This window comes from Neovison vison, chromosome 1 (assembly GCF_020171115.1).
Source record: "Neovison vison isolate M4711 chromosome 1, ASM_NN_V1, whole genome shotgun sequence".
Lineage (NCBI taxonomy): Eukaryota > Metazoa > Chordata > Mammalia > Carnivora > Mustelidae > Neogale > Neogale vison.
Genome location: NC_058091.1, coordinates 83,828,314 through 83,842,759, shown reverse-complemented (window position 1 = coordinate 83,842,759; position 14,446 = coordinate 83,828,314). Strand labels below are relative to the sequence as shown.

At 46.9% G+C, this 14,446-nt stretch overlaps 1 protein-coding gene across 1 annotated transcript in view; it reads right to left on the bottom strand.

Moving 5' to 3' along the window:
- Nucleotides 1–5,092: 5,092 nt before the first annotated feature.
- C1H6orf89 (chromosome 1 C6orf89 homolog) overlaps nt 5,093–14,446 on the bottom strand; it is a 37,237-nt gene continuing 27,883 nt past the window's right edge. Inside the window, exons 4-8 of the mRNA XM_044250272.1 lie at nt 13,960–14,114; nt 13,681–13,820; nt 12,282–12,411; nt 9,341–9,464; nt 5,093–6,255 (exon numbers count right to left, since the gene is read on the bottom strand). Coding sequence (XP_044106207.1) covers nt 6,161–6,255; nt 9,341–9,464; nt 12,282–12,411; nt 13,681–13,820; nt 13,960–14,114 — 644 coding nt within the window. The 3' untranslated portion in view covers nt 5,093–6,160. The remainder of the gene's footprint in view (nt 6,256–9,340; nt 9,465–12,281; nt 12,412–13,680; nt 13,821–13,959; nt 14,115–14,446) is intronic.

Genomic DNA, 14,446 nt, shown 5'->3' with positions numbered 1-14,446 from the left:
TTTGATGATAATTAGAGAACATGGAAGAAACTGTGAAAAGACACACAGGAAGGGGGCGAGTAATGTGGGGGAGAGGGCGAAGTCCACAACAAGCAGTGCAGGAAAGTAAGAACATTAAGCAACATGTAATGTAAGAAATTTTTTTTTTAGATTTATTTTAGAGAGGAAGAGAGAGAGAGCATGAGTGGGAGGGGCAGAGGGCGAGTGACAGAGAATGTCAAGCAGACTCTGCGCTGAGCATGGAGCCTGACGTGGGGCTTGATCCCACGACCCAGGGATCAGACCTGAGCTGAAGCCAAAAGTTGGACACTCAACTGACTGCGTCACCCAGGAGCCCCAAGAAATAGTCCTAGACATGCATTTATATAAAGCTGGTATGTAGTTAAAAAAGAAATCACACAAAAAATGTGAACACAACAAAATGACTTAACTTAAACCTGCACTGTAAGGTTAACTGAGTGCCAAGAGTGGCCCTGATCAGTGGCAACTGGCTCCTGTGGGCCAGCAGGGGCCTGGCTGACCTCCCTTGAGAACCAAGGACATCCAGAGGGGAGGTGACACTGTGATGGCATCTGGACCATGTGCAGCTGGCTGGGGAGACAGAAAAAGGCACCCAGGGTCTCATTTGATTTCTGGGCAAACTGCAGGGATAGGAAGAAAAGAGAAATCTGGGAAAGTTGGGAGAGAATTAGAGAGGACCGGGGTCATCAGGGACAGGTGACCGGGAGGCTCCCGAAGGCACCTCGGGGCTGCCTAATGAATATGATGTGGCTAGATGTCTCCTGAGTTATGGGGGAAGAGAAATCTGGAAATTTAAGAATGACACCAAGTATAGAAAAGTTCTTATCAACCAACATACACAATTTTAATTGCAAAAGTAAGAGCTTTCATTACATAAAACTTTAATTTACATACATTCTTTACATGGCAGAAGTCTTTCTTTACAAGTTTGTAGTACATTAAGTAACCGTCAACATTCTGCACCGAACACATATTAGAACAGCACACATGCACGGTTGGGACAGGTATCCGTCTCCCTCTGCCTGTCAGGACCTTCCCTGGTTCCCTGAAGATGCACAGCAGCTATCCCAAGGCCTATCCCTGGGCAGGGAAGAGGCTGAGCAGGAGTTGCTGGCTTAGCTATGCCCTCCAGTCTGCTCCCCCAGCCTAGGCACCTGTTACTGACCTTTCTGCAGGAGAGAGGGAAGAGATCACAGCTGTTATGTTTCTGAGGGGGGACACTATGAGAAGTAGTTTGGGGGCAAAGTTGCCGGTCAGGATGAGACTAGGGGCTTGGGAATGCCTTGTGTCTGTCTGAGCCTGTCATGAATTCTTGTGGGCAAGAGCTTGATCCTGAAAGGGCCAAAAGTGTCCCGAGGGGCTAGAGTTTGGAGGCTGGGACACAGCTGATCTTTGAGTAAAGGTGGCTTCACAGGGTGACCTCCCCTATCCCACAGAGCTGTTGTGAGGAAATGTAAATAAAGCTTGGCACACCCTGATGGCCTGACTCCCCAGTTTCTGTCTGATTCTAGTCTGGTTTCCCTTCTCTGCTCAGGTGTCTGCAGCTGGAGCTCACGCTTGGATCCATGCCGACTAAAAGACACACAAAGTGGAGGGGGAGTGGTCTCCAGCTCAGCCCCAGTCCCACCATGTCTGGACGGTTCCAGGCCTACACTAGGAGTTACATAATATTTCTTCTCTCCACTCTTCTGAAAAGCTCTGGACATTTCCCAGTCTCTGGAGAGAGGAAAATGACAGATGTACTTAGCTCTAATGCTTAAATTATGCAGGGCAGGGAAACCAGACACTAAGGGACCTGGACGAGAGACAAGCTGGCTGGATAGTTTCTCACCAAGGCCAGCGCATAAAACCATACTGTGTCCAAGGGTGGGCCGACTTCGGTGTGGTGCACAACAGGGGAGCACCTGTCCATCTTCCTGGAGATGCTTTTGTGGAAGAAGCTGCTTCTTCGGGAAGATATCGGGACACTGGGGGTGGGGAGGCCGGGGAGACCCAAGCTGATGGTGACACAGCATTATATCCAGAGCCTCCCATTTTTCATTCGCTACAGGGTCATCCCCATAAGCACTGGCCCCTTCCTGGCCTCCTGGTCCCAACACCTGTTGGCGCTGTGTACAACAGCGTAGCTCCAAACACAGAGAGAATCCCAATCTAAAATGCCACTTAAACCAATACTGCACTGTATGTTAACCCAAATTTAAAATTTAAAAAAGGGGGGAAATGCCATCTAAAGCACATTCTGCATTGCTTTCCTTTGACAAGTTTTAGTCAGGGATGGGTCACCACTTAAAGCTATTGAGTGTGAACTTGTGAACTCAGGAGAGTTTCTCCTCCATCACTAGGAGAGCTCAAAAGCCTAAAAGACCCTTCTGATTAAGAACTGATTCTCAAAAAGTCATGATCACTTCTCTTCATGCAACCAGAGAGCTCTGGCTCTTTCCCCTGCAACTTGGCCGCCTCCTGCAGGCAAGGATTAAGTGAAAAATGAACATTTGCTTTGGGCTTTTGAATGTTCATTATGGAAGCCACTGGTTAAGGAACAAACTCTCATCCCAGACTATATTAAAATGAGTGAGGCCATCAGCGGCAGCAAAGGCGACTGACAGTTTTTTAAAAAACGAACTGCTCCTACACAGAGGCCTATGCTGGGTTTGGGAAGAAGGGATGAGAAAACGGAGAGCTGAAAAACAAGTGAGGTAAACTCTAAAGGGAGCCACAACTAGAACTGGGCAAAGTCCCTCTTCTGGTCACACATCTGGAAACATGTGTGATGGGAAAATGGCTGGACACAGTTGTGTTCCAGCCACGCTCACTCTAAAGTTTTCAAATGGGGAGGGAGAAAGTGAAAGGATTTTTATAAAAGTCATCTGGTTAGATCCTCTTCTGTTCCCTTTCTAAAACAATCTTGAAAACAAACCCTGAAGAGTTCCTGACTTGCTGACCCTACCCCGAGGTTCTCTTGACCCAGTGGGGACCCGCCCCAGGCAATTAAACCCACAGATTGGTTCTTGGGTACCAGGCTGTGCTGAGGCAGCGAAACTGAGTTGCAAAACCAACTACCTACTGACCAGCAGGTAACCGTTCTAAGCCCAGGTTTTCCGAAAAATGAAGCTTTAACATCTACTTGACAGGACTAAGTAATGATTAAAGGAGACCATGGAGACTGAGGCCCTCTTAGAATGGACTGGACAAACATTACTATTCTTATCCTTAGAAAACGAGCCCAAACCTGCCCACTTCTTTTTTTTTTTTAAAGATTTTATTTATTTATTTGATAGAGAGAGAGATCGCAAGTAGCAGATAGGGAGGGGGAAGCAGGCTCCCTGCTGAGCAGAGAGCTCAATGCGGGGATCGATCCCAGGATCCCGAGACCATGACCTGAGCAGAAGGCAGAGGCTCAACCCACTAAGCCACCCAGGCGCCCCATAACCTGCCCACTTCTTAAAATTGTTTTGTTTCTCACCAAATACGTAGATTCTGTTTGTTAATTTTTAGGATTTTATTGTTAAGTAATCTCTTCACCCAACATGGGTCTCGAACTTATAACCCGAGATCAAGAGTGGCATGCTTCCCCGACTGAGCTAGCCAGGTGCCCCTAGAGTCTATGCTCAAAACCATATTATTTTACTCCTTCCCTTCCCTAAAAAAAATGAGAGTGGGGAGAGGGTAAGTTCTGCCTCTTTTTATAAGCCTGAACAGGTATAATGTGTTACCAATATCGGACAAGTATACTTGCCCCCCACCCTTCCACCTCATCTTGATGACTCTTCTGCACACGGGGTGACGTGGAGGGACTTCCGCCACTTCCCCAAAAAACCGAGAGCTAGGTGAGCAGCACCCTCACACAAGGCCTCGGGCTGCCAATTAGGCCATTCCTGAGGGAAGCCATTCCTGTATTCTGCTTGTCAGAACTGCCTCGAGAAGAAGGCAAATTACTTCTACGTATCCAGTAATTAATAGGGGAAAACTCTCTTCAGAAAATTTCCCCCTTAACAGAAATTGACCTTCAACTCTGAACAGGATAGATTTTAAGTTTAGAGTAGGAAATGCACGAAAATCTCTGCTTCTTTGTTGCCACACCATTTTTTTGGTTGAACTGTAGACAGCTCAGGGGCTTAGGGGACTTTCCAGGAGAGACCTCAGAACAGTAACACATACAAGGGTTTCTCAGTTTCAAAGTTTTGAGCTGAAGCGGATATTTTATGAACACTGAAGGTATGAAGGGCAGGAGTGAAATGGAGAAGGAACACAGGGTAATTCATAAAGACAAAACAGAAATCTCAGTCACCAAAAGTTTCTTTTTCTTCTAGGAAACCCTCTCGTTTGTTAACCCAAAGGGCCCAAACGAAGAAAACTCTGAAGAACTTGTTTACATATAATTCTTCTCCATGCGCAGCAGGGGTAAGTACATTGCAAAGGCCCTAAAATCTTGCGCAAAGCTGGCCTCAGGATGATCCCTCTGAAATAAAACCTCTTAAATCATAACTGCTTAGCAGCATGACTTTTATATCTACAAAAAATTTTGTTTTGCCTGTATTAACCCACACAAGGCACAGACTTGTTTAAGGAAAAATTCCCTCAGGTACCATTTATCCTAATTTCACTCAAGTCCATAGAGGCCAATTAGTTCCACCCTGAGCTCTGTGAACCATTCTTGTCCTTTACAGGCCTACAAACAAGACTTTCAGTGCCTTGTTGATCCCCAGTGCTGCTCAGGAGATGTGCTAACAGACAGCCCAGGGATAAGGTCCAAGGCCACCTCCAAGGATGCAGAGTAAGGACCCTGCAAGGAGTCACACCCCCTTCTCTCGCCACTGTCTGCCTCTGATCCACTCTGCCATGAACCCTGTACTCATCTGATTCCTGCGATTCAGAACCAAGGGTCATAGTCAGGCTTTTTTCTTCAGCTTGGCGACAGCGTGACTAGAGGCCAGGTATCAAAATAGCAGCATCAATAAAGGAATAAAGGGGGGAAAAAAGAGGAAGAAAAGTATGCCCTTATTTACACCATTTGATTAATACATATTAAAAGCACTTGGGAGAAAACAATGAGCATAGGGAATCACCCAACTGAAAGAACATAGCTTTGTATTTTTACAAACGATAAAAATACCTCACCTTGTTTCCCAGGAGAAAGAAATCATTTCAAGACAGAGGATCCCAGAGTCGCACACCCAGCTGGCAAACACGTTGGGTCTGGAGTTCCTTCCCCAACCATATTACAACATCAGCTTGACACATCTGTAAAACATCTTCCCTGCAGAAAGCTGGACCCTAAAAGATCAAACCCGGGGAGGCACCCTCTCCCCAGGCCAGGATTCTAACTCATCCCCTCCGAAGACACTTGGTAAACCAACCCAGCTGACAGAAGCTGTGCCGCCTCAGCAGTCCAGGGCTCTGGACCTGCCAGCGAGGGAGGACGGGGAGTCCAGCTTCTGCGAGCCAAGTGAGAAGGGGTGGGGGTGGGGGTAGGCCTAAGAACTTGATCAAATGGAGGCAAGTATTACCTTAGGAATTACCATTTCAATTATAATCACACTCCAACCTGGCATCACTGAAACTCCAAGAGTCATGGACACTGGGAAAGCGGTGCTTTTCTTGAGTGCAATGAGATTACTTAATCCTGTTTCACGGATTCTAGATTCTATGCTGCTGGGGAAACTGCAATGACTTCTTTAATCAGCCATGGCTTTCAACAGAAGTACAGGGTGGTGTGGCCAGGAAGACAGGACAAGCAGGACCACCTGGTGAGGGTCGGCTCTGAAGTCTGGACCTGCGGGCTGCCCTCTCTGTGGCCAGGGAGCCAGCAGAAGGGATCATGCCATGAAAGTAAGGGAAGGCACCAATCCTGTTTCCTGCTTGAGGGGCAGCCTCGAGGCTGCGGTTCCAAAAGGTGTGGAAGATAGAAGAGCCCAATCCCTCACAGGTAGGTACTGGCAAAGTCCTGGCCAAGCAACTAGGCTGGAAGAGTCGGGAGGGCCAGGCTCTGGCCATGGCCTCCAGCATATGGCTGGCTCATACACGCATGCACAGGGCAGGTAACTAAGTGACCTTGGAAAGTGGTTTCATCGTTTTTATTTCTCCCCTTTCAATCTGATCTTCAGCTCTCGAAGTTGTTCCTCTGTACAGTTCTTGTTTCCTATAGTTCTGAGAGGGTGGTTCCATCACAGATGACCAAAGGCTGGACCCCTCTGGCTATCACGTAGATCTTCCAGTGTGTGGCACCGGCATAACCTTATAGAGAAAGAGCAATAGGACAGCAGGTAAATGTCAGGGACCAGGCACACCTGTGGGCAGGAGCAAGGCAGGTCTGCCTCGAGTAGCACCCCCAGTGCTTGGGCCTCTGTGCAAACTGACATCGGGCAGGAGTCACTGTGAACCAAAGTGCCTCCTCGCCACCACCTGTTGGGGGAACGAGGACTCAGTTCAACAGGTTTAAAAGGACAGGATGTTCCAGATGAGGTTGGAGCTGGGCATCAATTCTCAGGCCCATGTCAGCAAGAAGACAGGATGAATTCCGAGGGGGAGCAGGACCCCCCCAGTCCAATTCTCCTCCTGTGATCTCTAACACTGTCTCATGATAGAGCTTCCAGATTAGCTCAAACCAGCATGTCCTAAATCATGTTCTGCAAACAGCATTGGCCTGAAAGATAGTCCAAGGGAAATGGGTTCCATGGTCAAGTCAGTCTGAGAAACCTAGGTTCCACCAAGGCTTCTGGAGCCTTTGGTACACTAATGTGTACTATGTAATGACAAGACAGGCGATTCCCAAAATTAAAGGACCAAAGAGCCCTATTTGCCAAGAGCCTTTTTTTTTTTTTTTTTAAGATTTTATTTATTTATCAGAGAGAGAGAGGGAGAGAGAGCAAGCACAGGCAGACAGAATGGCAGGCAGAGGCAGAGGGAGAAGCAGGCTCCCTGCTGAGCAAGGAGCCTGATGTGGGACTTGATCCCAGGATGCTGGGATCATGACCTGAGCCGAAGGCAGCTGCTTAACCAACTGAGCCACCCAGGCGTCCCTGCCAAGAGCCTTTCTAAGGGGTTCGTGCTCCCACCCCCAGATCATGAGTGATCTGAAGAACTCTTCAGGAAACAGTGACCTGCTGTAAAATTAAAAGCTTTAAAAACTTGAACACTTCAATAATCTCTAGAGTATGATGTACCTTACCTATCTTTAAACTGAGAGCACTGAACAGAATTCAACTTCTACTTGGTGACTCAAGAAAGGTCACTATGGGCAGTGACTCCTCAATCACAGCACATGTGCGGGCTCACCAATGTCAGCCTCTGAGGCCTGACCCCTATATCATTCTTGAAAATGCTTCTCAGCACAGGTTTTCTGGTGACATGTCCCCTTCCCCTCAGCCTTCAGAGGACAATGCTTATTTTGTCGAAAACCAGAAAACCACTGCGATTCTTAAGGGTCCCAAAGGTGCTGGAGATGCCCCCATCCTACAAGCAGCACTGAATTATTCCCCTTTGCTGTCAGGTTCTGCTTTCCTGTCCTTGTCTTTATTTATGTATTTTTATAAAGACTTTACTGAGAGAGAGAGACCACACACAAGCAGGGGAAGGGGCAAAGGGAGAGGGAGAAGCGGACTCTCTGCTGAGCAGGGAGCCTGATGTAGGATTCAACCCCAGGACCCTGGGATCATGACCTGAGCCGAAGGCAGACGCTTAACCGACTGAGCCACCCAGGAGGCCCTCTTGTCCTTAACTGTGGCAGCTGCAGCCATGGCTTCTGTTTCTTCCACTGCTCAGAAGCCCGCTGTCCTCCCCAACTCCCACCACCCTGTTCTTTTCCCAGACCTGCCCTCTTCCTTTGGTTCTAGTCAAGCCCCCATCCCTTCCCCATGTTGCTGTCCTGTGGCTGGCCTTTCATGGACACTGGTACCCATAGGCCTCCTTTCCTTCCGGTCAGCAAACCAGCCAGTCAGAGCACAGCGGCTGATCACGCTCTGGATCTGAGGCTTTTCTGCACTACCCCCACCAGCCTTTGATGCTCAAAGCTTCTTTGGTGAACTACCTGTCCCCCATTTACTCCCCTTAATTCTATAATTGGCATTCTAGATGTCTGTGGGCTCCAGAAACCTAAACTTTGGATAACTGAGATATTTCTGTAGTTGTCTGAACTGTCAGACTTCTGTAGAACAGAAGACAGAAGCTTTTTCTGTTCTTTTTTTTTTTTTTGACAGAAGCTTTTTCAAACATCACTACACACTCAACCCCAAATGCCACACAGACTTGTGCAATAGTCCTGCCTCACGGAAGGGTCACCTCCACTACAGGAAAATAGCTTCAGAACAATTTCTACACAAAAATCCTCTTTTTTGCAGTAATTCCCAAAGGCCAGGCCAGCTGTGCTCCATTATCAGTTAATGCTTAATTTGTGCGTTATTTTCATTTCTAAACTAAAACAAGTTATGTAACGTGGATTAAAGCTTGTCATAGTTTGCAGTCTAAACCCTACTTCCAAATGAGGGGAAGCAGGGACCAGGGTCTTCTGTGGAGATAAAATGAAAAGGAATCAGTTGGGAAAACTAGCCTGGGCTCTGTCATGGGTGCTAAGCTTCTCCTAGGCTTCGTGAGACAGGAGGAACAGAGAGGGCAATTTTGACACTTGGTATTTGCTTCTGCCAAGAAAACTCTACCATCAAACTGATTGCTACGGACAGCAGTTGATTCAGACCTGTTTTCTTGGAACAGATTTTTAGAAAATAATGCACAGAACAGGCCACAGTTGGGAAATCATGGAGCCAAGGGTGAGTCATGACTGTGAAGGGGGGCCCTGGCTGTGGAAGCCACAGGGAAGGTAATACACCCCCACGGGGCTGTTGCCCTTGCACACTGCTTGTGTTGTTTTATGAGCAAAACAGGCACAGAAAGGGTTTCCTCGAATTTAGAATTGTACCTCCCCCTGGCCTGACTCTGTTGCAGAAGACACATAAAGCTCAATGCTTTGCTTAGCTGATGGGAACCTGGGATGGTCACCTCTCCTTTCTGGGTCTCAAGCTCCTCATCTGAAAAATAAAGGATTGCTCTCAGTATTTTCTATAATGTATTCTAACTGGAAACTTCTAAGACCAACAGACACATCATGCATTCTAAATGTATATACAAGAAGGCATTTCTCTGTGCTACATTTCTTCTTTAGCCTAGTGTTGCACCTAAAGCATAAATATTGACTCTGTCCATAAAAGAAGGCTATTTTTGACTCTACCTAATTGAAACTTTGTGTCAATTCTCAAGATAGCTCTTGAGTTAAGAACTACAAAGATCCTGTGACTGACCTTGCCCCACCCGGCGCGGGGGTACCTACCAATATCCCCTGGCTCTAAGGGCATCGCTACCGACTGGCAGTGTCTTCGGCACTGGGCAGGAGGAATGAGCTGCAACATGGCCTCACCGCTGCCAACGATGAACAGGTCATGCATCCTATACATCTGGAAGGAAGGGGAAAAAAAAAAAAAAAACATGGGAGAAGGAAAAGGAAACAAAATAAAAACCAGTGGCATAGGAGACTAACATACAAATATTATATATATATATATATATATATATATATATATATATATATTTATATATATGGCTCTGACTTTTCTAGCAGCCTGAGCAAAAAGCAAAAGAGAACCAATGACACCATTCACAATTATGTCCAAAGGATTAAAACAAACTAGTTTCTCCTAAACCTGGCTTCTCCTGGTATTGAGACCAGGGACTCAGTGTCCCTATCTCCTGGTACTGAGATCTCTTCTGCGGGTTCTGCTAAAGAGACATCCTTAGCACCAGCCGCAATGTAGATCTAGCATGAGCTTCATAATTCACGGCTATTTCTAGCCACAGCTCCAAAGCAGGTAGAAGGCAAATCATCTATGTATGATTTAATAAGTCTAGGTGAGGCCAACACATACTGGTCAAAGTACACGACCTTCTGAGGGTCTGGTTGGATCCAGACTTTTCAGAGAAAGAGATGGCCTGCCTTTCCTTTGTGCAATGTTCCATGGAATATTACTTCTTACGGCCAGGGTCTGGAGGAGAACTGAGCAGCAAGAAGCTCAAGTTTACACTCTTGGGCAAGACCTGGGTGAGCAGATATATCACACTACTGATGAAAAACTAATGGCAGTAAGAATGGCCTTAGATTTCAGACCCTCAGAAGGCAGCCAGGCCCCACGCCCCCACAGGAACGATTCACTTGGGAGGGCAGACTATTGCCACCAACAGGATGTGGGCCAGGTCTGGCTGTGAACCCTGGTGTTGATGTGGGCAAGGAGAAGAGACAAAGGGAGAGGTCAGGCTGGTCTTGCTCAGGCTTTTCTTCCTACCTAGATGGTGAGAGAAAACCCCTAGGGCCTCCTTTCCCTATCCCCTCCAGGAAAAGGCTTTCTGTGCCCACAGAAAAAAAGGATCTGAAGTCTGACTCTCTGGGCCACATCCCGGTTTTCTCTTCAGCACTGGGGCCCTCCAGAGCTTTGGATTGGGCCCTATCTTCTCCTGTCCCCAGCCCTGGTCTCTCTGTTGCGCCCACAGGCCCTGGCCAGAATGCTGTTTCCATGGCAACACCAGAGCCATTCAATTGCCAGAGTCGTGACAGGAGAAGGACTAAGGAGGACAAGTGGCTTTTGACTGACTGGCAAAGGTCCAGACACCTGCAGTCTTGAAGAAATCCCAGGACACCAAACCCAGTGGATGTAGCTCTTTTTCATACAGGCCTGAGAGGGGGCAGGACCATGTGCCTCTACCCTCAGGATGGGAAGAAACAGACAATGGGATGGAGTGGGCCAGGCCCCAGGTGACACTGTAGACTGGGTGAAGTGCGCCTGGAAGCCAGGCTCTCACCTCTTTCCTCCAGTGCCTCTTACAATTGGATCTCCACTGCCCAATTTCTATTCCAAGACTGCCTCCACAGACATATGACTTTACCGGGCTGCAGGGCCCAGGGATGTGGACAACAGGGTGGAGTAACGAGGCTGTAGAGAAAGGAAAGCCTGGGCCAGGGTGGGGAGCAGATGCTCTAAGAAACCAGACTCTCAGGATTTCTGCCTCTTTGGACCACTCCCCTTCCCAAAACATGCTTGGGAACCACACGATGACTCTGATAGGCATCTGAGTAACTTAGTATTTACCTTCTGGCTGGGATCCTCTGTGTTCTTGTTAAGCAGACTGGTGAAGTTAACTTCAGATTCAAGTGGGAAAACCAAGAAAAAGATAAAAGCTCTCGCCCAGAATTATATCATAACTATGAAGATGAAATCATACTAGGGCCCTGAGTTCTAGCCGGGGACAGCAGAATAATCTTCTTTAAAATCTGAGGCAAGAGCCCAGCACCTCCACCCTAATGCTGGCAGACAGAAGTTCTTACTTCTAGACAAAATGATTGTTTTTATAGGCTTTGAAATTCCTTTACCACGATTCAGCAAATTTGGAGCCAAACAATAGTACTGGGAGGTTGAAAACATAAGCCAGAGTTGATAGGGGTCACAGTTTGGGAAATTTCATCCTATTAATTCTTCCAAACCAACCTAAACTCAAAAACCTTCCTCAGGAATGAGATTCAACAAAAGAGCAATTCAGAGAAAAGTAAACAGACACAACACAAAACAGCTGGCCCCAGAGAGGTAATGTGGGCTCTGGGTACTTGGCCGTGGACTGAGTAAGAAGTGTTGCTACCTAAACTGGTCTGCCTGCCTTGGGCACATCTGGCAACCCTGTCATCCCTAAACTTCTTAAGCTTTTTGCTTTTCGGGTTCTCTACCTGCAGATTCTCATTTGTTTGTTTCTGGGGAAAGCTAACCTGGGAATGGGGGGTGGGTGGGTAGAGCCCTCCTATTAACTTGCTGTGTCCTTGGGCAAATCACTGTCTCTGGGGCTCAGTGGCCCCATCCACAAAATGAGTAAGTTGAGCTGCTTACAGCTTTGCTGCTGTCTACTTTGAGGTAGGGAAGTCAAACTAACTGCATGCTTGGGTCCCTTTAAATTTCAGGATTTTATTTCCTAATGTATAAAAGTAGATTGACCTCAGGTGTCAAGGGCAGGAAACAGATTTGCAAGGTAAGGAGACTTTCTGTAAGCACGTCTTTGTGGAAGGGTGGGCCACTGCAGGTCTCCTTGCTAGCAACAGATGTAGAGAACTTTAGATTATGTGGGTGTCCCTTCAATTCACCTTCTGAGTTGACATGCAGGAAAGCAAGGGATTATGACATCAGCCCAGGTGCCAAAAGAGGAAAACTCTAGACCCAAGTCTTCTCAAAGTGTCCTACCTTACTACCCACAATAGGTTCCGGTTGAAGAAGGAAGCACTTTTTTAAGGAGGCATCTTTTGGAAATGGCAGGTAGGTGAAAACAGGAAAAAGCTCACGTAAAATGCGTGCTCTATTTAGAGGTCTTCTCCTGTAAAAGTTTGAAAGAGACAAAAGTAATTCAGCTGGGCAAGCCAGCCTCTATCTCCATGACTAACAGAGAGCTAAGCAAGGGTGGGAAAACTGTGGGCGGTGGGTTAACAGGGAAAAGTATCAGGACAATATCTTAAGTATTAGGTTCATGAAGAAGAGTCATGCCAAATCAATTAATTGTGACATGCACTGGTACACACGTAACTCCACAGCCGCAATTTGTACACGTGGGTGGGGTGTTTATGAAGTCCAGCTAAAACAACATATAGAGGAAGAAAATAAACAGTCCATTCATTCTATCTTGGAAAAGAGACTGAAGTAACTAACAGCAGGCCAGGCGGGAGAACAGAAGGGAGGAGGAGGAGGCAAAAATCACGAACTTTCTTCTAAGGTGGTATGGCATGCAGTGGGAAGCTGACTGGTTAAACCAGAGTATTCAACAGGCAAATAAATGGCAAATTTTTAAAAAAGACCAAAGCACTGAGAAATTATCTAACAAAAAGACCAAAAAAAAAAAAAGCATTTTAATTCTCTTCTGGAATGGTTCTAGATGGAAACTGGCTTTTTTTTTTTTTTTTTCCTAGAGAGCAACCCTTACCCCAAGAAATGGACCATGTTTTCTTTTTTTTTAGATTTTACTTTTTATTTTTTTAGGAAGCGTGAGTGTGAGCAGGGGGAGGGGAAGAGGGAGAGAAGAAGACTCCCTGATGAGCACGGAGCCTGATGGGAGGCTCAGACTCAAGACCCAGAGATCATGACCTGAGCCGGTATCAAGAGCTGGACGCTTAACTGACGCACCATCCAGGTGCCCCGACCGTGTCTTCTATAGGACAAAGGCAGGAAGAGGGAGACAGATCTGGGTTTTGAGCCTGGCTGGGTGACCTTAAGCAAGGTTCTTAACCTGATTCCCACTTCTGATCTGAAAAATGACCATGATAGTGCCTACTTCCAGAGCTATTATGAGCATCACCAATGAGCACCAGACGCTAAGCACTAAGGCACACAGCCTGGCACAAACAAGTGCCAGGAAATGAAGTTGGCCTTCTGTTCTTCATGCTTTCTCTCTAGCCCTCAACACTCAGGAAGCAGTCTGCATAAACACAAACACTAAACATGACTTCAGAAATAAATCAGGATGCTTTCATCTGACTTGAAGAGTGCTTACCCAGTGCGAGGCTAGGGAGGGTCTGGGTAGCCAGTACTGCTTGGACATCTGTTCAGCCCCCTTCCTACCGCATGCAGGCTAAGTGCCCTTTCCCACACTCACCACGGATAAGGAAATGGGAACCACCGGTCGGGAAAGCAGCGCCACCACTTGGTGAAAAACCCTTCGCTGAAACCTTCCGTGACCTCAGGGTACTGGCACAGAAAATGCTGAAGCTCCTTGGACAACAAGAGGTGTCCGGTCTTGGCAAGGCAGAAAACAAAAACGGGACAAAAAACAAAACAAAACATGGGATTCCTTCTCAGGTATGTCACAGAGCTTGATGCTTGCTAGCCATTAAATAAATAGCCAAGCAGTGGGAGAATGAGGCTTCTTGCTCACCTTGATCATCAGAGGATGGAGTCTCTCAAATTTCTTTGGGGTATCTTCCAAGAGCATTACCTTGAGGGGTAATTTCTGGGCACAGCCAGTGCAGTTGGCAGGGACAGGGTCCGACTCATTCTGCTCACAGCTGTTTGTCCACCAAGGGTCAAAATCTGAGCGAGGAAGGGATATGGAGAAGGCAGATACAGAAAGAACACAGCAGGTAAATCCTCAGCCTCAGCAACAAAAGGAAAAAGCAAAGATGTAATGATGTAAAAGCTAGGAATGACCTCTGAAAAGGTACATATGGAATAAGTAGCCTCTGGGGAGGGAATAGAGGGCACAGGGGATAGGGGTGGGCAGGAGAGGAATGTTCCTCTCTATATTCTTCTACACTTCATGGAAAATATTATTTAAAAATATGTACATGTATCTCCTAAGTCAAATCAACAACATCAACCATTTGGAGAAGATATTCAGTGATGTGGGGCTGGAGATAGAGCTC